Here is a 24,082-nt window from a genome sequence, read left to right on the forward strand (position 1 = left end):
TTCAACCAAGATATGTTGAAGACTCCCTGCAAAACTGTTATGGTCAAATGAGGCTAGCATATGCTCTCCGGTGTATGAACTTTATACTCTAAGTGAGAATATGCTTAAAACGGGCCTTAATCTGAGAGCTATACACCAAGGATTCTAAGATTGCCCCTCTAAATGTCTGAGTTTTACTTAACTTAAATGCTAGCCTTGAAAATTCCACTAGGAAAGAAAGAAGGATCAAGCATGTTTGTCTACCTTCATTCTACTAGGAACCTACAGGAACAATTGAGCCTAGGAGATGTACTAATTCAGCCACAGCTGCTAGTAATTTGGCTGCCTGGTTCCATAGGGGATGAGATAATGGGGAAAGGGAATTAGTTCCTTTATCTCAATCCTGAAAAGAGGTGGCACATACTCATTTAATCATGTCATTTTAAAAAATGGATTCAGGCATGCAGAATCAAAGGTTACACACTGTTTATGAACCCTCTTTAACCATTTTTATTTTTGTCTTTTTATATTAGTTCCAACTATATCTTCTCCAAAAAAGAAGAAACACAAGAAATACAGGAGTGTCATATCTGACATATTTGATGGGACCATCATAAGCTCAGTGCAGTGCCTGACTTGTGATAGGGTGAGTGTAGGAAGATGTTCTAACATGAATGTGGTGTTCATTTTTATATTAAAATATACATAGTTAATTTCAGTCATTTTACCTTTACATGTGTAATCTTTCTCTTGGGATTTGGCCCCTTTCTGAGTTCTGTAGCTGTTATGTCTCCTCAATTTAATTTCTCAGTCCCTAATAGTAACTGTTGCAACCCTTCTTTAATATAGACTCTTGCCTCTCATTTGGGAATAGAAAGAGCATAAGTCCAACTGAAACTCAACAAAATTGTGGGTGTTAGTTTGCAACCAAGTTTTTTTCCCCCAAGTGCAGCAAAGTTTTCTTTTTCTTCCTCTTCCCTTCCACTGTCCAGGAAGTTCCAATTATTGGTTATAAACTAGCTGAACAGCTCTGTTACCTTGCTTAGACACACAGCAAGGTGTGTGTTCAGGTGAAGGCCACAGTTCCTTTTCCTATGCTATTATGGTTAACCAAGGACTGTGGTGTCTACATGCTGTCGGTCACAGATTGCTAATATCATTCAGAACTGCTCATTCAGTTATTTTTACATTAAGCTATGAGGTGCCTCTTTTCAATTCTTCTGTTTTTAAATAAGAATAAAGGCTGTGTTGGGGGAGGAGAAATCCTTTGCCCGTGAAAAGCAGTTCATGGCAGAAGAATGGAACCCAATATGGAGGAGGAATCTTCTATGTCTACAACTTCATTTAGCAGAAAATCCAATCATGGTTAGCCTGACTTCCTAACACGCACAGCTTCCTCAAGGAAAACTGCCTTGTAATATAAAACAGTCTAACTATTACATCGGATTAGAAAAGGCAGTCATTAAGTGTTTTTAATTATCTGGAATATAGAAAAGAGTAGCTAGTCATACTGTTTCAAGAGCCTCATCGTGCAAGTTTGGGCTGAGAAAATTCAGGTCTCATTAAAAACATTTAAAATTTGATTTTTCAAAGTGGTTTGAAGTCCTAGTATGACTTATGAAGCTCAGCTTCCTGCTGGAAAGTGTGATGTTCTTTAGTAAAAATGGCAGCCCCCACTGAAGAAAGTAAGTCCCATTTGTTCAAAGTGCCACTTAAATAGTAGCAGGTAATTAAAAAAACTTCTAAAAATGATTCTTAGCAAATATTTACTTCTAAGTTATTATAACAAACCACTTCAGCTTCCTTTAAAAATAGCCCCAAAAGTCAGAAGTGCTCATTCTTATTTGGAGGGAGAGGGTTGTTTCTAAGTAAAACACCATCAAAATAATTTGAATAACGTTTGGTAGAACTAGCACCCATGAGCCATCTGTGAAAAGCTCTGTACTGCTAACGTCACCACTACCATGGAATAAACCAGCTGGGGTTTATAAAAGAGCCATTGTTACTTCTTTAGCTATAAAAGTATCACCTGGTGCAATGTTCTTCAAAAGACTGGTTTTATGACCCAAATCCATTTAATTGATAATTGAGAGATTGCCATCTAGTGGAATTTTAGGAATAAAACACTGAATCTTTAGTTAGCAGTCACTCTTTTGATCAAACTTCTCAAGATCATAAAATAAAGTTACAAAACACTGTGGTGTATTTGACAAAATTAGAATTAATTGCCTATTTCTTTTAACAAAAGCCTAATTTTCCTCCCTACTTTATTTTTTGCATAGGTATCTGTTACCCTGGAGACTTTTCAGGATCTGTCATTGCCTATTCCAGGTAAGGAAGACCTTGCCAAACTGCATTCTGCAAGTCATCAGACTTCTCTAGTCAAGGCAGGGTCGTGTGGTGAAGCATATGCTCCCCAGGGGTGGATAGCATTTTTTGTGGAGTACTTTAAAAGGTAAGTGATTCTGTTTGTAGTGCTTAGATTTTAAAATTGCTGTTTCTGCTCTACTGGCAGAACATTTGTTGTGTTTTCTGTCAATGATGTTTCAGGTTTGTTGTCTCATGTGTTCCTAGCTGGTTTTGGGGTCCAATAGTAACGTTACAAGATTGTCTTGCTGCCTTTTTCGCCAGAGATGAGCTCAAGGGTAAGCCACTTTTTAAAATATGTCTAATGTGCCTTCTTTTTAAAACAAGGTAAATAGATGAGGTATTTTAATTTTGCTTTTTTTTAATTGAACCAAAGCACACATCAGACTTTAAAAAATATTCCTGGTCATAGGATCCACCTTTTTATTTTTTTTAATAAACCACTATTGAAACGGATTTTGAAGCAAGAATTTTCACATAAGTTTTCTTGGAAATATCCAATAATTGAATTTCTCTTAATGAAATAAAATCAGATGGAGTTCAGGACATTTTCAGTCTAAATTTGGGAATTTGCTCCTTTTCTTGCCTTTAAACTGTGTACTGCTTCCCTTTTATTTTAAAATGATTAAATAACCCAACATAATCCAGAATATATTTTTAATGTTTGGGAGCATAAACCCTAAGAAAACCATATCATACATTTGCTCATTGAAATACTAAACTTTCTCCATAGGAATCCAGAGTCTTCAGACACTGACTGAAAACATTTAACCTGAAAAATAAATTATCCCTGAAATTACAATGACACAATCAAAGCAATAGAAAAGTATAATAGCTATTGTAAATTGCAATTATAATCAATAAAGTATAGTGGATACCTTGAAGAATAATTGCTTGTGTTTAGAGAATAATGGTTGTGTTTTCCCCCCCACAATATCTACAGGTGATAACATGTACAGTTGTGAAAAGTGTAAAAAGTAAGTCATCTTTTACCTTAAGTTTGCTTTAATAAGCCTTGGTCTTGATCAGCACATTAACTGTTGCTGCAAAGGTTGAATGTGTGGAAATAAATGCAACATACAGTGACTTTCATAGATGAGAATCCTGTATTTTTGGTACAATGACATTTTTTGATGAGCAGCTTTTTGTTATATGAGCTTGTACAATACCTGTCAAAAGTCTAGAAGCAATGAAAGTGTGTCAGACAGGAAGTGCTTTAGGGATGAGTCAACCATATTGGGATTATGACGGGATCCACGGGGTGCAGCCTGGGACTGCACTGTGGGACGACTGTGCCTCCTTAACTCTCCAGCCCGGGCTGTCTCTCACAATGTTTTGCCGGTGACAAGGAGCAAACCCCTCCAGGCACTGTTGTCACTCAGCACAACCACATATGGAGCCCCACACCCAGCTAGATTGCATGAATGCTCCCAGAGCCACTCATGAATATCACAGAGAAAGGCACCAGCCAAATCCCCCCCCCAGCTTTGTACTTCGGGAATACACCGTCTTGCACTGTTCAAGACCTTTTCTTGAGCAATGCAAGTTTATTAATTGGTTCACCACTTGGAATGGAAAGTGGACATACACCAGCCTTTGTGAACCTGAGCAGATTTACCAAGCACTTCAGGCAAACTCACTGGATAAACAGTAAAACATGTGTATTGATTACAAAAGAGAGATTATAAGTGATAGGCAAAAAGTCAGTGGTCACCAAAATAAAATAAAATATAAGCACGCAGTCTAAACCTTAACCCTTATCACACTAGACAGTATTTAGATCAAGCAATGTTCTCACCCCATTGGATCTTAGTCCTTAATATACAGGTTTGTCTCTTAAACCTGGGCCAGTCTCCTCTGTTGAAATCATCAGTCTTCTCAGCATCCTTGTTCTTTGCAGTATAGGTGGGCGGAGGAGAAAAGGCAAAGCATGGGGCCCCTGTGTTCTGTTTTATACCCTTAGTCCATGTGTTTGGAGAACATAAGTCCAGGCATGTGTGGTGGGGATTGCTGAGTCACAAGGTGAGGTTGAGCAATTCCCCTGGTGTGGTCTTGTGCAAGTGAGTCATTGCATTGTAGCTCCCTTGCTGGACAATGGCTGTTAATGGTTGTTCAACACCTGCCTTGGTGTTGGTTATCTCCCTGGTTATTGTCTTTGGGGAGCTAGTATCTGGGCGCTTCCCAAACCCACAGCAGATTTTAGTGGCAATCGTACAACACAATTCTCATAACTTCATATGCATTGATGAGAGAGATATTTAGATGGAACAGTGGGTTTCAGCAGATCATAACCTTTCCCATGATACCTTACAAGGCATGCTTTGTATGCAATATCACAATTATATACAAATGGAGAATATGAGGGTTATAGGGCGCTCCCCTGTGGTGTAGTATCACAGGGATTATAAAGAAATATTTCATCTAAATGTATAGCAACCCTTTGTATTACTGTAAGATAAATCCTTAATTGTTAATGCAGTCTAAGTGATGATGTTTTATCAAAATAAAGGAACGTAACACTGTCAGACTCTTAACAGTTGTTGCTGTTATACATAACACTGTTTTCTTGTACAAGCATTGTAGTACAATTTAAGTAAATATAGTATGGGGCCAGTAAAATACAGAGGACCTTGAAGAATATTCATAGCCTTCAGTGGAAATGGAGTGCATATTAGCACTCCATTCTAATTATTTATTGATACTCTGCTGCAGTTAAATTTTCTTGAAGAATGAACTTATTTAGCAAAAACTGCAATTCAGCCATAATTTGCTTTCACAAAGTTTAAATGCTAAATCTTTTCCCCCATACTAAGAAAATCCATTGGCTAGATAGAACTGGTAGACATGTACATAGTTACTGCTTTGAATTCTTCAGTGGAACAGATTTTCTCTGCTTCAAGATTTCATTATTCATATCACTTTGGCTACAGTAAGTCTAGTCTGCATTCCAGAAATATTTCAGGTTTACTAATGTTAACACACAACTCTTCGTCATGTTTTTGCTGAGTTGGCACAGGAGGTGAAACATTTATAGAACTAAATGATGTTTTTCTTCTTTGCTTAGGTTAAGAAATGGAGTGAAATTCTGCAAAGTGCAAAACTTTCCTGAGGTATTGTAATCACACACCTTTAAAAATGTTTCTTCTGAATGATTGGGAATGTGGCAAGGTTAATGAGTTGCATAGAAAGTAGATTGTGTCTTGAATGTTAAAACAATTAAAATGTAGCAGCATACTTGCATTCCTAAAAAAAGAAAAAAAGGTTCGCATCTAGTCACATTTGGTCAGGTACTTTACAAGAAAGTGAACAACAGTTAAAATGAAAGGTAAAGTCAGAAGGGAAAAAAAATGTTTTTCCTACAGTCCTGTAGCCATCCTGTGGAATTCACTTCTGCTGGAGATCATAGAGTTAAATACTGTAGCTGAGCTGGAAATGTTTCTGACTTGTTACGTTTGTAGCTATGCATGCTAAAGGTAATCAAATCTTATGCTTCAGTGCATCAGCTGATGACTGCAAGAATTGTGAAGGAATTTGATCCTGGTTACAGCCTTGCACAAATTGTTAAATGCAGTTGGGGAAGAGCTTTGTCCTTCATTGAAGCATTAGGTTTTGGCAACTGCTCAGTGCTAGCCTTAGGATTTTTGCAGGATCAGTAAGATGATTTTTGGGGGGAAATCCCAAATGCAACTAATTTAAAATAAATGTGGATGGTCCTGAGGCTGCCATCAGCTGCCTCCGACTGCAGAAGAAATTAATTCCAGCTACTTGTACTGGGGCCATAGGAGTCCTTAATGGTATGTCTATACCCACCGGATCGGCAGGCAGCGATCGATCTAGCGGGGGTCAATTTATCTCATCTAGTCTAGACGCGATAAATCGATCCCCAAGCGCTCTCCCGTCGACTCCTGTACACCACGGCCGCGAGAGGCGCAGGCGGAGTTGACGGAGGAGCGGCAGGAGTCGACTCACCGCGGTGAAGACACCACGGTAAGTCGATCTAAAGGGCCTCTGCAGTATAGTTTCTAAGTTCTAAATTAAGTCTGTCAATCCTTCTTACAGATATTGTGCATTCATCTCAAAAGATTCAGACATGAGCTCATGTTTTCCACAAAAATTGGTACCCATGTATCCTTTCCCCTGGAAGGACTTGATCTTCAGCCTTTCGTTGCTAAGGACAGTCCAGCTCAGATTGTGACATATGATCTCTTGTCTGTCATCTGCCACCATGGAACTGCCAGCAGTAAGTATAGGTTTGTTGTTTCAGAATGCAAACATAGTGACAGATGTTCATGGCACACTTCATTTTATGGAAGTAGATGTGGGATTAAGGGTACCATTAAGATTTACTGGTCTGAAAGGTAAATATGGACAATAGTGGTAGTAATATTAATTCCAAAATTGAAGCCAGAAGCTAGTACATGTTCTGTTTGATTATTTGTTTTTTAAAGTGAGTTATGGCATACATTTTGGAATGTTATTTAGGAGTTTTGTACAATTTGAAGAAGAATGAATCAACCAATCTTATGACTAAAAAAAAGTACTTACAAAAACCTCTCTAGTTAACCGTCCTGCTGTTGTCTGCTACATAAATTCAAGTACACAGTACGAATAATGATGCAATATAAAGTACTGCTCATCCCAGCTAGTGACACCACAAGCAAATATAATGTGAATAATAAAATAAGCTCCTCCGTCCACAAAGATCTGTGGTGAAAAGATGGACTTTGTGGCATGTCCAGAAAATTAGCTGATTTTTACTCTCATTTGTCAAGGGGGAGTGCACTGCCAATTTCCCTCGTGGAGAATATTCTGCCAGTAGTTCCTCCTTGTTTGGCTGAAAGAGTTCCAGTGCCTCTGTTATAAACTCTGGCAACATGGTGTGGGAAGAGAGGCAATTTCTCACATAAGGCCCTGAACATCTAAGACATAGATTTAACAGTAAATGCTTTCAGTTCTATCCTGAAATGTATTGGCATCTAATGCAGATCCAAGAGCTCTGGTTGTAATGTGCTTCCTAATGATGCCCAAATCAGTCAAGGAGACGTAGCATTCTTTTCTACAGTAGAACCTCAGAGTTATGAATACCAGAGTTATGAACTGACCAGTCAACCACACATCTCATTTGGAACTGGAAGTACTGTACACAATCATGCCGCAGCAGAGACCCAAAAAAAAAAAAAAGACACATATAGTACAGTACCATGTTAAACATAAATTACTAAAAAAAAGGGAAAGCAGCATTTTTCTTCTGCATAATACAGCTTTTAAACTTTACTGAGTTAATGTTCATTTGTAAACTTTTGAAAGAACAAACATACTGTGTTCGTAACTCTGAACAAAAATCTCAGTTCCCAAGATGTTTGTAACTCTGGGGTTCTATTATAGTTAGTTTCCATGTTATTCTCAAGAGTCAGAGACCAGGAAAAAACTAGGGTGCATTCAGTCAGAAATGGGAGTCAAAATAGCTCAAGAATAGATTCTGTAGTGGGTCCCAAAGACAAGGATCTTATTGTTTAGGTCAAATTTTCATCTTATTCTTCCCTAAATACTGCCTCCCTTTCAGATCAAGGGCAGGTATATGATTATCACAACTGTAGGTGCTCTGTATTTTAAGAAACAACCTGAGCCTAAATGTGAGTAGTAACCAAGATGCAAATTAGTAATCTTGAGATGTTGAACAGTAGAACATGGTTCCTATTTCATGCAGGTACACTGGCTGCTTTTAGAGAAAGTGAAAATCTGGACAGAGATGTTCCTTTGACTAAAATAACTTACTAAATGGACTCTTTTGAACACCATGACCCAGAGCAGAGTATTCATATTGCTCAGAAATCAATCAAACTAAAGATCACTTGGAGAGCAGAGCATATGTTGAAAGAACATAACCATGTCTGCCTTTAGCTGGTGGGAATGGAACAAAAAGCTGATCTTAGATTTATAAGGAACTTAAACCAAATTTATATAGTAAAAGTCCCTTTCATTAATACCATTAATCATATGTGATGAAAAGATGTACAATTTTCTGTATTCTTCACCTGTTAACCCTATATTGTTCATAGCCGCACATTTCACTGTACAGTCTCTAATACCTTCTTACTCTAGGTGGACATTATATAGCTTATTGCCGAAACAATTTAAATAATCTGTGGTATGAATTTGATGATCAGAGTGTCACAGAAGTACCAGAATCCACTGTACAGAATGCAGAAGCTTATGTTCTCTTCTACAGGTAAGAAAGTGAATAAAAGAAGGAGAAAGTTCAGTGTCGGTAAAACCTTGTTCAAATAAATGAATCACTTGTGAGCTGTTGGCCATTTGGCACCCAGCTTTTTAAATTAGGTTGCTAAATAAATTTTGTAAGACATTTGGAATTGGGGACGGGAGGTTGGGTCAGTCAGACACTCAGCTGTTAGCAAGAGACCCTGTAGTTCAGATAGAACTAATGTCAAGTATGTGTCACCACAGAATCAACTATGCTGGAGAAATGCTTTTATTTTATAATAGCCCTCAGAAGACACATTAATAATGCATAGCAATTTCAGTATAAGAAAAAAGGAGACTCTGCTCTTCTGAAGAAGGCAGTAATGCAGGAGAGCTACCATAGTGGAAAGGCTTCAAGAAGACTTGTTCTAATGTGATATTGAGAGGAGCACTAGATGCCACAGTAGAGATGCTTTGCTTTGATTTAATAAAAATGCTTTGCCACCAATTTATTTTTTGATGTAACAATTACAAGTGAAATTGCTTGAATGTTTAAATGCTTATAAAACTTCAGAATAAAACCACAGAGGTGGATCAGAACATTATTTCTGCAGATTTAAGATAATGAAAACTCAGTGAGATTACTAGAACTTGAAGAGTCTTAGAACTGGCAATTAAGATTGCCTCATTTTTATTCAGAGGAGGATGCATACACGGAGGATTCTGCACACAGACTGAGATTGTTAGAGCTATAAAGGGAGTTGAGGAAACTCTTTAGCAGCTGGGAACTGGAACAACAGGGGTTTTACTGTGTCCTTATTTTGCTGTGTCCTGGTCTTTTCCTGAAACTCAGACAGCGTAAAGGAGATACCTGCTATTACCATCTTCAATCTCTGTCACTTTTATACTTGGAACTGTACATGCAATTAGACTCTTATCTTTCAACTGTTTTACAACTATTAAATTATTCTGTTTTTAAGCATTACATTCTTTATACTGACATCTAGTTTTAATTAACAAAGGATGTGTGTTTGCTACTGGAAGTTGAATACTGAGTCTAGCAGAAATAAGTTACAATAGAATTGCACAGATGAGTAGATACAGTCTGATAATATTTTTGTCTTTGCCAGAAGCACAAGATACAGGCTGCTAGCCAAGATATGGTCATTGGTCTGACCCAGAATGACTGCTTCTATGTTCCTTTTAGGAATAGACCATATTGTCAAAAAGAACACTGTGCTTGTTGTGAGCAAATACTTCAAAATTAGAATACAAACTCAAGCATGTGGAATATTTATATCTTGGTAGTACACATTAAAATTCAAATCCTTTATTTAAATTGGTGTCTTTTCTATTGGTTGTTTTAACGTGAATTAAAATTATTTAATGGTATAGTAATGGGATATTTTTAATTGGGCTTTTAGGTGTATTAAATGTAATGACCCAGAAATTCAGTGAAGGAAAAAGTTGGTTTCCAAACCAGTGTTCAGAGTAAATCAGCACCACACATAAGGATACATCCTGTGCTTAATGCTTTTTTTTATTTATATAATAGGAAGAGCAATGAAGAAGCACGAAGAGAGAGACAGAGGGTATCAAGTCTGTTGACTATGATGGAACCAAGTCTCCTGCAGTTCTATATTTCTCGACAGTGGCTGAATAAATTCAAGACTTTTGCTGAGCCAGGACCTATTTCAAATAATGATTTCCTCTGTATGCATGGAGGTGAGACTGCTAATGTTTTATGAAGTACCAGTAAAACAGAACATCTACCTTTGAGGATGAAGACTTATTTCACTGGCCAGCAGGGAATTTTTTAAAATACAGGAACTTGTATGTAATCAGTTTCTTATTCTTTACTCTTATCAGTTACCCAGAAGCCAAGGTTATTTATTATCTTGTCATCATTTCTGGTTAGGGACCTACTTTAAGTGTTTTACAGTCAAGATCTGACCACAGAGTGTAATTCCACAAAGAGCGTATATAATAATTTATCCTCAGTGTGCATGTTTTTACATAGCACCCTAATATGGTCTGCACGTTTTCAAAACATTCATATAGATTTTTCGTTGTTTTATACCTTTGATTACTTAGTTATATTCCCCTAATAACTGTTTGGACTAACACCTTGTAACATAAATCCTTGTCACAACTACACACTGAGGATAACAATCCCAGGAACCCAGATATGATAGGGCACAACAGGGTATCCAACATGAAAACAATAATGATCAAGGAAACTTTCTTGCATGTTTTGTACACAAGTTATAAATTGTCCTTCCTCTGCTAGACATTAGTGAAAACTGTGTTTTGTGATGTCACCCTTGTTTGGGCATCTGACTTTCTAAGCAACCACCATGCAGTATCCAGCACCCTCTCCCATGTAACCACATGCAAAAGAGAAAATACTGTACCTGTGGTCATTTGTAGGGTGTATGTGTGCAGTAGGAGAACCTGAGCCTACGAGAACCCAATGGATCTATAGCACCACCTTCTCAGTGCTCAGGGCTGCTACAGATGCCACTGTCAAGATTAGGACATAAATGGTCTGATCTAGTGGTTGGATCAGGGGTCAGGAGTCAGGCTGGGTCAGATACCAAGAGGTCAGAGTCAGACACAAGCCAGAGAGCAAAATCGAGAGTCAGGTGTCACGAGGCAGGCAGGGTCAGGTTACCAGGAGATCAGCAGTATGAACAGGTATTGCTGAGGAAGCAGCCCTAAGTAGGGTGAAAGCAGTTGTATGGACAATTTCCTGTTGCTGTGCTGGGTTTAAATAGGAGCTGTGAACCAATTGGGACCCCTGTTGGTCCACCAATCAGTTTCCAGGATTGGGGTCTTCTATCAGAGTTTGGCTCCTCTTCTGACAACAGGTGGCAGGTTGGAACTTACTAGTGTCAGAGTCCTGTGGACCAGCGTTCAAGACCTGCTGTCCCTTACATCCACGGATGCATCATCCTCGCTAGTTTTCCCCACAGGGAGAGGCTTGGATGCTGTGTATGTACAATAGCTGTTTATAGTACATAGTGTTCGCACAGTAGTAGGAGCAACAGCAAATGAAACTTCATTGTCCATAATCCCCATAGCCTTTCTTCTGTTCCCCCTCTTCCTGAATTTTCATTATCCATAAGCCTCTTTGTGGACTATTGTTGCTATCTAGAAAGCCTGAAGACAACAAATGAGCTTTACTGAGTAGTGAGTGGAATAGAATTTGGTAAGTCACAATCAATGGCTTTTACGTGAGTAATCCAGAAACTCTTAAGTAACAATTTTAAGTTACAATTTAATCCGACATTTAAAAAAACATTTTACAACCAGCATTCTTAAAAGAAGCCTTTACAATCAATCCATTTCTGCTTTCAAATATGTCTGAATTAAATCTTTGATATGATTCCCTTCAGCTTTTCCAGTAAAATGTTCAGCCACATCGTAAAGAGAGTGGGGCCTCTTTTACGAGACTGCTCTTGAGATGGTACTTTGACTGATCATTTAAAACAACATTTACTATATTATATATTATATTTTTATTTGAATTGGTCAAAAGGTGGTTCATGACTTAGAGACCTTTAAAACATTAGTTATCTCTTTCCCTAACTCTATGTAGAATAGCCACCCAAAAAAAAAAAAAATGTAGCAAGACCTTTTTCTTCTTTTATAGGTGTTCTTCCACATAAAGCTGGTTTTATAGAGGACTTGGTTGTAATGCTACCTCAGAACATATGGGATACCCTATATAGCAGGTAACTGACACTGCTCTGCGCTGTGGTTTGAGAGCCAGCATTTGTGCTAAGTCGTGAGTTCACAAATCTTAGGGTTAGTGTTTAAAAATGGAATTCCTTCTCTCAGCTTTGTATCCGGGAGTGCCAGGTGCAGATTTAGGAAATTTGCTTTGTACAAGACAGCCCAAGTAAATGGTGTTGCCAATAACTGGGGTATCATACCAATAAATGCTATATATATATTCTTCTACAAAATAATAAAGGATGTCAGCAAAACATGCTTTGCCAGAGGTATTTTGAAGGAACTGTGCATCACAGCTTCCTACCTATAGAAAGAGCTAGCTTTTTGTTCCCTTGGTTTTGTCTTTTTTGCCTCAGTCAGCTGTCAGAATTATTTCAAAATAACTTACTTCTGAGGGTTCTCTGTAATTACTCTGCACTCCTCTAGCAGGTTGAGTTTGTGTGCCTCCTGAAGGAGTGACCCTTGTAAGGCCCAATTCTTTTTAAAGCAACAAAGTTTCATGGGAGCCCCATTGAGGTCAGTGAGGACTCTGTTGCCCATTACACATTCCAAGAATTTTTATCTTTTAAATCCCAGGCATCTGAGCATGAAAGCTCAGGCAGGGGTGTAATGATTTGTAGCTAGCCCCAAGCAAAAAATGGAAATGTGTTCCTACATCCTCACCACCCAGCTTCTTCCCACTTCTCTATGTAGCTTGTCCTTTCACCACACCTAACACATACAAGCAGTATCTCTCTCTGCCCCCGCAGAACTTGCCAGTGCCTCCCAAAGTCTCTTTTGCTCACCACCCCAATAGACACCCATTTCCATGCTTGTCATTCTCCTCCCAGTCGAGGAAGGGTTCACTCCTCAAGTAATTCTTTAGAGTTCTTACAGAGATACCGGGAATTACTCTTTTACCTCCATATTAAAGGCCAGGGGAGGAAATATGACCTGATAGTTCTTATTGCCCCTCCCACTGACTAGCCAATAGTGGTTAAGGCCACTAACCACCCCCACACCAAGTTCAACAACCAGAATTAAACCAAAGTATAACAGCTCTTAGGAAACTGAACTTTACTCTTCAAAAACACAAGAAAGTTACAGATCTTTTGAAAATACCATGTTCTGAGACATGCCCCTCCCATGTCTGTTCTTATCCTTACTGCAAATCAGGGGTCTTGTCAGCATTTCATGCTAGGCAGAGAGTGTCTGCTGCCTTCTCTCTCTACAGCGGTAGTCAATTATTTTTTGTCAAGGCCCAAATTTCTTGGTCAAGGTATAGTCAAGGTCCAGCCGCCAGAGGAAAAAAATAACGATGATGATGATAAAAAGACGTTTTTGGGATCCATCAAAAGTGTCTGGCAGTCTGGATTTGGCGCATGGTCCACCTAGTGACTACCTCTGCTTTACAGCTTGGTGGGGCAGTCTTTCCATGCTAATCTAAAAGGCTTCTTCAGCTGAAGAAAACTGAAATTCTTATTGCAAATAAGTTAAATTTCACCCATCAAAAACTACATTAAAAAACTGTTCAGATTTTTGTTGTGGAACCAAGGTAAAGGTAGAATTAAGCCTGTTTGGGACCAAACTGCCTTCAGTACTTTCAGAGGACTTGTCTACATACAAGTTTCACTGGTTTAACTAATCAGCTTAAAATCACAGTTTTAGGCCAGGTCTGTACCAGCAAACCCTTCTAGTATAGAGACAGTTTATACCAGCAAAATAAGCAATACCAACCAAAGCACATTTATGCCAGTATAACTACATCTACATGAGGCTGTTGTCAGTATAGAAATGTAATAAAAAAAAATCACACCTCTAACTAACATTGCTATCCCTGCAAAAGTTTCTGTTGTAGACCTGGCTTTAGTTAAACCAGTGTAACTTGTATGCAGAGCAGACCAGAGAGTAAACAAGTTCTGTTCTACAGAGGTACTTGTTAGAGCTGAGCAGAAATTGGCATTTCCATTCTGTGGGAAATTCTGACATTTCAGCATTTTGTTTTCATCCTGAAATGAGATGAAAATTTCAAATTTATCTGCAGAAGAGAAATTCTGAAAAACTTGTATATGGAAATGTCAAAATATTTTGATCAAAACAAATCATTTCAACATTCCCCAAATCAGAATGCTTTGTTTTGGGTTGTTGGGATGTGCTGAAATGCTTTGATTCAAGTAACTTCAACATTAACCTTCATTTTATCGTTGTGGTGCATTGCCTTAGGGGAGTTGTAGTTGGGGAGCCTGATATCTCACGCGCCCCTATGTGGCCACGTTCCTGGCTAGACTAGATCTCCCATAATGCTCTGAGTCATATGACACCCATGACCATGCAGCTCAGTGAGAGGGAAATCAGTGCATTGCCTTATGGGAGTTACAGTTCTCCAGGGAAACCAGTCCAGAGGCAAGAATGGGGGCCAGAGTTACAAATCTAATAAGACAGTGCGCCATGATAGGGAAAAACTGTTTAATGTTTTGTTGAATTAAAAAAATTAAAGATTCCATTTTGGGTTAACCATTCCCAAATTAAATATTTCATTTTGATATTTCTAAGAAGAAATCAATTTGGGGGGGGGGGGGGAATCAAAATTTTCCCATGCAAAATTGAAATTTTCCAGAAATTGCATTTTCTCTCAGGAAATAATTGACAGAAAATTACTGACCAGCTCTCGTTCTTATGCTGCACTCATCTCTGTATCCAAGTGCCTTCCAACACATGGCTAACATTTGTCATGTGGTATTTGTTCTCTCATCCTCTTCCCAGTATTGAGGTGTCCTTTTGAGTAAAGTGCTAAAGAGTGTACATGTTGTGTTCTCATGAATCTAAATTTCCTGAAGAAGAATGCTCTTAGTGGGTGCATTTCCCTTTTATTTTTAATAAACAGTATAATCAGCATATGATCTAGTTCATTCGAAAATATAGTTAGGCAGAGAATATAGTTCAAAATCTAAAATGTGATCTTATAAAGTATTGTTTAGTGCATGAGCTAAAACAAGACTCTCACTGATTTGAATGCATCTATGAAGTTTGATGCGTGATAAGAGACGAAAAATCTGAGTGGGTACAATATCTTATTGTAATGAAATAACTCAATTTTAATTTAAACAAAATGATATTTTTATATCTGGAAGGATAATATCCACACAAATTAAATTTTTGTAAATGGAGTGATAATAGTCTAAATAGTCCTTAACAACCAAACTTACTATCTTCAGAGGTTTCAAATAAAATTATCTTCGGAATCAAGATCTTAAATGCCAGATTTTAGACTGGAGCTTATTTGTACATCTGAGTAAACAAGACATTGTTGTAAAGTGCCTTTTACCATTGCTTCAAAGGACTGGCTTGCATTTGTGGTTTAAAAAAACAAAACACTTAGCATTAATTTAATTTTAAAAAACTACACTCCAGGCCAATGGGGGCTGCGGGAAACTACGTGGGCTGAGGGATGTGCTGGCCGCCGCTTCTCGCTGCCCCCATTGGCCTGGAGCAGTGAACCGCGGCCAGTGGGAGCCGCGATCGGCCAAACCTGCCAAAGGTTGCCGATCCCTGTTCTAGCAGTTGGCAGAAAAGGTAAAGAAATGGAGAAATAATCTTCTATGAACAAAACAGTGGACGTTGACCAAGTTTAGATGTTGGAATCATGTAGAGCAGTGGTTCTCAAACTTTTTTTCCACGGACCACTTGAAAATTGCTGAGGGTCTTGGTGGACCACTTAATGATCTTTCCAAACGTTGTGTGTACCATTAGCTAACTATTGTAAAGCGCTTTGGATAAAAGCGCTATATAAAAAAAACTTAATAATAAACAACAGTTTTTTGTTCTACAAATAAAAGCACACAACTCATATTTTAATATCAGTAGTCTTACCTTTCTAATCCGATGGATGTGCCCTCTCTCCCCCACCTCGACAGCCCCCGAGCTGGGGCTGGGAAGGAGGGGGGGGTCTCTCCTCTCCCCCACCACGGCAGTCCCCGAGCTAGGGCTGGGAAGGAGGGGGGGTCTCTCCCCCCACCACTGCAGCCCCCGAGCTAGGGCTGGGAAGGAGGGGGGGTCTCTCCCCGGCAGCCGCAGCCCTGGAGCTGGGGAAAGTCACCCTTTTCTCTGGCCACCGCAGCCCTGCACATCCCAAATTCCCTCCACCCCCTCTTCTCACCCCACTGCTTCCTCCCACCTGCCCCCTATTCCCCCCTCCCCCCCAAGTCCACCACCTCACCTTACATGTGTGTCTTCTCCAGGGTCCAGGCACTTAATTAGTGGAGTCATGCCTGCGTGGCTCCACTAATTAGATGGGTGGCCCTTCGTTCTCTTGTGTGCAGCTGCCCAGGCGCGCACCTTAGAGGGAACTATCCGCGGACCACAGTTTGAGAACCTCTGATGTAGAGAGCCAATAATAAATATCCCCATTACAATATTTTTCAACATAGAACTTGGTGACAGGTTTGCAAATACATTGAAATCGTTTTGGTGACATACAAATATGAAGTGGAGATTTTTAATGTGGCATATCACACATGCTTATATTAGGATTTTGAGTCAGAATTACCAGGTGAAGAGTTTTTATTCTTTTGGATGATACTTCCTTTAAGCCATGTGGTGGGTGGATTTTAAAAATATACTGTTCCTTCTTTGTTTTTAAACTTCAAATAACTTTTTACTGGCATGGGGTGGGGCCGAGGGTTTTAGTGGTCTTGTAGTCCACCTCCATAGTTTTGTTTTAGTTTTGTGCTCATTAGTTTTGAGAAACAAAAGTGAAATAAAACCGCTAGAATGACTCTGTGCATGTCAGATAAATTGTGCATTTAAAAATGCAAATAAAATTGTTGTTAATTGACTAATAGCTGCTGTTTGAATCCTCATCTGGGAGAAATGTCCAAAAGTATTTTGTTTTTTAACGGTTTTTGTGTTAATTGTATTAATTTTTTTCTTCATTCAAAATTGTTGGGTTTACAGGTAATAAACTGCTACTAGCTTTTTTGTGGTATAGCCATGAAGGCTTTGGGGGGTGGGGGGAGAGGTGGAGTTGTTTGCATTTTGATAGTGGATAGTTTCAGAGCAATAAAGATTATTTTTATCTTTAAATATACTTTTTTTTTTTAAACTTGGTGCAGTTCATTGAAGGAACTTGTGGCCAACTCTCTTTTTATTAGGAGAAGATTTCAATAATAAACTATTCAAACTGGGTCTAGCGAGGCAGAATCTGAAAGATATTTGTTTCCAAAGTTCAAATGCCAGTATCCCCAGTTATGGTAAATATTACTGTAGTGTAGAGAATAAATGGTAGCCTACATGTGTCATAGTGACCAGAACCTGAGAGTATCATAGACAACTTTTAACAGCTCGTATTAGTATGTGCAGCTGTGCTTTGCCCCAATTTACAGATGAATTATCCAAGGTAAAAGTATTAAAAATAAGAAATTCAGCCTATACTTCTGAGTGTGTTTGCCACATGTCATTAAAGCAAACAGAATCTGGTGCTGACATTCTCGTGGAGGAGAAATATGAAATATTTGTCATGAAATTAATAATGAAATTTACTATGATTATAGGTTTGGGGGAGGACCGGCTGTTAACCACCTGTATGTTTGTCATACCTGCCAAATAGAGGCTGAGAAAACTGAAAAAAGAAGGAAGACTGAATTGGAAATGTTTATTCGGGTAAAAATTAGTAATCAATATTCTCTGATACTTTCCAGTCTTTTTTGTCCTTATCTTGTAGATTCTTCAGAAGCAATATTTTGACCAGGATTCTCAAATTCTTTCATAGTGTGATTCATATTTCAATAGAGCAGGTTTTTTACATGAACCACCTACTCTCATTTGCAATAATATAATATCCCTGTGGTATGTATGGCAATTGCATATGTGGGACCTGTAACAATAGGGAAACATTGAATGTGTTTTTAGCTGATTTTTTTTTTAGTGCTACTTAGGTGGAAACAAGGAATAGAGCCAGCACCATATGAACAATCAGTTCTTCTTTGAGTAGTGTCCCTATGGGTGCTCCACTATAGGTGTGTGTGTGCGCCCCCGCACTGCCAATTGGAGAATTTCAATAGCAGTCCGTCCAACAAGCATCTCTCCACTTGTCATGAGGCTAGCCAGCATGCACAGGCATTTCCTTCTCAGTTCTTTCTCAACCGCCTCTAACTAGAGAGGGAGCTAAGAGCTGTCCATTAGTGGATCATTAATTCCCTATAGTTTTGCAAATTTTAGCTTTCCTTGAAGCCTTTTTCTTTTAATACCTGATTTGTTTTGAGTTGGCCATGGCAAAAAAAAAAAAAAGAAGAAAGAAGGGTTGGTGGGAGGGGTGCAGACCACCCCTGGACAAGGGTATGCCTGGCTCTCCAGGCTTCAAAAAGTGACTTAGCAGCAAAGAATTCATCCTAATGACAGATGGACATTTGCAGTGCATTCACTTCCTGGGGGAAAAGCAAAATTCACAAAAGTGTGGTTGGTGCCAGCAGTTAAAACCTAGGTCCAGGAAGGACAAAGAGTTAAGGCTTCAACCCCAGGATTCCCAGCAAGAGCTATCACTGCAGCCTTCTCTGTTGAAGGCAGGTGATCCCAAGGAGACGAGCCACTCACTCAAGACCACTAAGAAAAGGTCTGTGAGTCCACATAGCAAGCCCCGATTGAGCCGGAAATGATCGGTACTGACGGTGCCAAAGCCATCTAGAGCATGTGCAGTACCAAGCCAACAGAGCAAGTCGATCTGCCCAAAAACCCTATGGGCACGGGCAAAGAAGTACCGGTACTTGATGTGGGGGCATGAAAAGCATGGAAGATCTACACTGGTGAAGGCTACATCTTCACGGTAATCGGCACTGACCCCAGTGCGCGTGGCACTGACGGACTATATGACTAGGTCTGCATCTCCAACTTTGTTGGTACAAGCCATTCGGCATGGACAACCACTAGCACCACCGTCGTCTGCACCAACTGATTTCCAGTGCGCAACAGATCTCTCGGTGTCGGATGCACCAGACTCACCCCTACTCAGTATTGGGGCTCTGATGCCGAGTTTTCCAAGAGCATTGGACTCAATCACATCTCCAGGCTGCGCAGCACCTTTCTCCTCATCAGAGTCAGATAGTGAGCAAGAGGACTTGGGTTCCCACCATCATCCTACCCGCCATACTAGTCCCAATTTCATCATGGACACCAGGCGTATCGCCCATCCGACCCTCAACCTCTATGGTTTGGGCAGCCATAGTACCAGCCGCAAGCTCCCTACCCTCAATGGAGCTATTGGGACCCCTGGCAGGCCCAGAGGCAACAAGCGTCCCAGGCCCCTAGTGTGGCATACCAACCGGCAAGGAGGCACCCCCCTTCTGCTGCGGTGTCAAAGGGTTCAGAACCTCCTGAGCAACTCGGGGAGGAAGTTGAAGGTGAGACAGAAAGAGAATACACCCCTCAAGCTTGTCTCTCATTGTCCTCACCTGATGAAACAGACATGCCCCCTCCGCCATCCATGACAGATGATTTTAAATCACTTAGCTCCGAGGGTGGCAAAAGCCCTGCAAATACCAGCTGCACAAAGTGACTTGAGCCTCACCACAAACTGGTGAACAATCTACACTCTTCCACCTCTAGCAGAGTGGCCCTCGCAGTTAATGAGGCACTCCTGGATCCTGTCAGTTATTTGGCAGACCCCTGCGTTTGGCCTGTCGACATGTAAGTGGACGGACAATAAGTATTATGTGTCGGCAAAGGGCACCGAATTTTTATTTTCCCACCTGCCTCCAGTTCTATCATTGTGGATGTGGTTAAGTCTAGAGGCCTCCAATACCAGTTTAAATCCACCAAGATGGGAAACACTTGGAACTGTTTTGCAGAAAAGTGTATTCATCAGCCACTCTTCAGTTCCAGGTGGCTAATTACCGGGCCATGTTGGCCAAATATGACTACCAGAACTATGTGAATTTCTTTATACCAGACCTCCCACAAAGACTAATTCATGGTGATAATTAATGAGGGCCAGCTGATGGTGAAAACATCTCTACAGTCCACATTAGATGTGGCAGACACAGCAGCTTGTTCAGTTTCCACGGCTGTGGTTATGAGAAGGGCTTCGTGGCTGCAGTTGTCTGGCTTCCTGAAAGAGGTCCAAACCACTGTGGAAGATCTTCCCTTTGAGGAAACGAAGCTGTTCGCCGAAAAGACATATGTGTCCCTTCACACATTGAAGGATTCTTGGGCAACCCTTCATTCCCTGGGGATATACATGCCAGCCTACTAAAGAAAATACAGCCATTAGCCACTGTGTAAGTCCCTGTCATTGCAGTACACACCTCAATATTTGTCAGAGATCTTACGAACAACAGAGAAAGAAATCAAGATTCCCCAAGGGAAAGCAATCGGGACCACAATTGACTCAGCCCTCAATCTTGAAGCGGCAGTTTTGGTTCAGTTTGGTTTACAGGCCAAACAGAGACAACATAGGCAAGCTTATATCGATGCCCACCAGGGTCAAGCAATCCTTAGACTGGTGGAAGAACCCAGTAAACGTCTGTATGGGACCCTGTTTGCTCAGTCTTCCCCATACCTTTTCCTGACCCCCCCGACATATCCCTTATAGGTTGGGGAGCGCATCTCAATGGCCATACAACATATGACAGATGGTCTCTGGCAGATATATCTCTCCACATCAACCTGCTTGAGCTCAGAGTGGTCAGAAATGCATGCGCTCACTTCCTCCCACTGGTCAAGGACATGCATACAAAGGTCATGATGGACAACGTGACCTGCATGTACTACATAAACCAACAGGGAGGCGCCAGGTCTCATTTCCTGTCCGTAGAAGCACTGAAGCTATGGAACTGGTGCATCTCCCACAACATCTTAATCTCAGAGGCTTATCTACCAGTAATACACAACATGATAGTCGACAGTCTCAGCCGCAAATTCCCACATGACCATGAATGGGAAATAGAGTTGATTCTACACAACATATTCTGACAATGGGGTATGCCGGTAATAGATTTGTTTGCTACTCACCAAAAAAATAAATGTGTCCACAGTACTGTTCCAGGGCGGGGATTGGTTGACACTCCATGGGAGACGCTCTCCTCCTTCCTTGGGACAAGGGCTTTCTTTATGCCTTTCCCCCATTCCCTCTATTGCTGAAAGTTCTCTTGAAGATAAAAAGGGAAAAAGCAAACATCATTCTGATCGCCCCCACCTGGCCCAGACAGATGTTGCAGCTGGCATTACGTCCACCGATGACTACCGATCACTCCTTACCTCCTGTCACAGAACGAGGGTCACACCCTCCACCCCAATCTGCAGGTCCTGCGACTCAAAGCGTGGCTCTTTCATGGTTCCAGCACATAGAAACATCTTGCTCTGAGGAGGTACAGGAGGTGCTATTACACAGTAGAAAGGGCACTACGCGTCATACCTAACTTCAGAAATGGAAGAGGTTCCAGATCTGGTGCCAACCCAAGGCTGTCACCCCTAATTCAGCCACCCCAACGGTGGTCCTAGACTATGTGTTGACCTTAAAGAAATCGGGTCTCTCTATTAGCTCGCTGAAGGTTAATTTAGCAGTGATCCTAACCTTCCACCAGCAGGTAGAAGGCTACTCAATCTTCTCCCACCCAACTACAAAGAGGTTTCTTAAAGGCATAGCAAACCTCTTCTCACAACCCAGGCATCCACCCCCACCCCAATGGGACCTCAGTCTAGTGTTAAAAGGACTGACTAGTCTGCCATTTGAACCCATGACTTTCCATGAAGATGATGGTCCTGCTTTGAGCAGGGGCTTGGACTAGATGACCTCCTGAGGTCCCTTCCAACCCTGATATTCTATGATTCTATGATCACCATCACTTCTGCCAGAAAGATAGGGGAGATAGCATCTTAACCAGAAAGAGTTTACCTGCTGAGTGGAAAAAATCTTTTTTTATGATGTAGAAAGAAGAGTTGAAAGGTTGTTTTTAAAAAATGTATTCTACTTCTCTGTCCTGTTTTCCTCAGAGTCTTCTTGGAAGACCCAGAAATAAGAACTTTCCGAGTTCTTGAAGGGCCTGAGCTGGAGAATCTTTAACAAACTGATTTTTTCCCCTCCAGTTGTTAGTTGTTTTAGTTAAATAGGTGTAAACAAACACAATCCTGAAATAAGAATTTTAAACAATCTAAATATTAACTTCACTAATGCGTGCTGCACAGTTGCCAGAGATATTTCCCTTAGTGGTATCTGTTCAGCTGGCTGTAGCACCCCCTCAAGCCTTGAGCTCATGCGCTGTTATAAAGGGTGTCGCCAGACCTGTGACCTCACAGTTCCTTCTTACCACCTGTGATGGTTGCTGGAACGGTCTCTGGCTCTCACAAGGCTTCTTACCCTAGTGGTTTAGACTTTTCTTGTTGTATATAGTTCCTTCTTCTGTTAGACAGGCCCTGGCCTTCTACATCGACAGAACAAAACCCTTCCGCAAGTCAGCACAGCTCTTTATAGAGGTGGCGGACAGGATGAAAGGTCTGCCGGTATCGTCCCAGAGGATTTCATTTTGGATAACCTCCTGCATCAAATTTTATTATGAACAGGCGAGCGTGTCGCCCCTGGTTGTCATGACTGCCCATTCCAGGAGGGCACAAGCATCGTCAGTAGCGTTCCTCGTGCAGGTACCAATCTGCAGAGCTGCTACCTGGTCTTCGGTCTATACCAGGGGTCTCAAACATGCAGCCTGTGGAGCTCTTCCCTGCGGCCCGCCAAGCTCCCCGCGCCACCTCCCCCCCCCCCCCGCTACTTCCCGTCGCCGCCAAACTCCCCCCCCCCGGGGGCAGCGAGGGGTGTATGTCAGTGATGCGGCCCTCGGGCCAATGCTCTAGTCCTCATGTGGCCCTCATGGTCATTTGAGTTTGAGACCCCTGGTCTATTCTTTTGTCTCCCACTACGCCATCATCCAGCAGGCCGGGACAGTGCCAGTTTTGGAAGAGCAGAGTTGCAAGCAGCATGTCCATGAACTCTGAGCCCACCACCAGGGATACTGCTTGGGAGTCAACTAGCATGGAATCGACATGAGCAGGCACTCAAAGAAAAAAAAAAAACAGTTACTAACCTTCTGTAACGGTTGTTCTTTGAGATGTGTTGGTCATGTTCATTCCATGACCCGCCTTCCTACCCCTCTTTCGGAATTGATGGCAAGAAGGAACTGAGAGAGCGCAGGGCCAGTGGCGCTCCTTATATGGGCGCATGAGCATGGGGCTCCATGAGCATATCGCCAGCCCTCCGGATACCACAAGAAAAAATCTCTGGCAACTGTGTATGTGGGTGTGCACATACCTAGCATGGAATGGACATGAGCAACACATCTTGAAGAACATAGGTGCCGACTCCGTGGGTGCTCTGGGGCTGGAGCACCCACAGGGAAAAATTGGTGGGTGCTCAGCACCCACCGGCAGCTCCCCGACCCGCCCCCCTGCCCCAGCTCACCTCCACCTCCTCCCCTGAGCGCGCCACCGGGTCCTGCTTCTCCCCCCTCCCTCCCAGCGCTTCCGCTGCGAAACAGCTGATTCACACATCAAACCTGGGAGCGAGGTGAGAGGAAGGGGAACGCGGCGTGCTTGGGGGAGGAGGCGGGGCCGGGGCGGGGATTTGGAGAGGGGACCAATAGGGGCGGGGCTGGGGGCGGGGCCGAGACATGAGCACCCACCGGCGCCAACAAATGCTGGCGCCTGTGTTGAAGAAAAGCAGTTATGGAAGGCTAGTAACCATTTTTTCTAGAGTTAAAAAAATAGGTATAAAAACCTCTTTCATGCTGTCTTTTTACATTATAACAAAGGGCACAAAATCAGTTTTTTCTTTAAGGTCTCA

The 24,082-nt window shown here is 41.3% G+C and overlaps 1 protein-coding gene across 1 annotated transcript in view; it reads left to right on the forward strand.

The window, feature by feature from the left end:
• Positions 1-24,082, forward strand: part of LOC113407302 (ubiquitin carboxyl-terminal hydrolase 33) — a 95,669-nt gene that overhangs the window by 66,198 nt on the left and 5,389 nt on the right. Inside the window, exons 7-16 of the mRNA XM_029912372.1 lie at positions 513-625; positions 2,262-2,434; positions 2,530-2,624; positions 3,290-3,323; positions 5,411-5,456; positions 6,406-6,586; positions 8,449-8,575; positions 10,103-10,272; positions 12,203-12,284; positions 17,814-17,922. Coding sequence (XP_029768232.1) covers positions 513-625; positions 2,262-2,434; positions 2,530-2,624; positions 3,290-3,323; positions 5,411-5,456; positions 6,406-6,586; positions 8,449-8,575; positions 10,103-10,272; positions 12,203-12,284; positions 17,814-17,922 — 1,130 coding nt within the window. The remainder of the gene's footprint in view (positions 1-512; positions 626-2,261; positions 2,435-2,529; positions 2,625-3,289; positions 3,324-5,410; positions 5,457-6,405; positions 6,587-8,448; positions 8,576-10,102; positions 10,273-12,202; positions 12,285-17,813; positions 17,923-24,082) is intronic.

The sequence above is a fragment of the Terrapene carolina genome, unplaced genomic scaffold (assembly GCF_002925995.2).
Source record: "Terrapene carolina triunguis isolate 2854851 unplaced genomic scaffold, T_m_triunguis-2.0 Scaffold210, whole genome shotgun sequence".
In the NCBI taxonomy this organism is placed as follows: domain Eukaryota; kingdom Metazoa; phylum Chordata; order Testudines; family Emydidae; genus Terrapene; species Terrapene triunguis.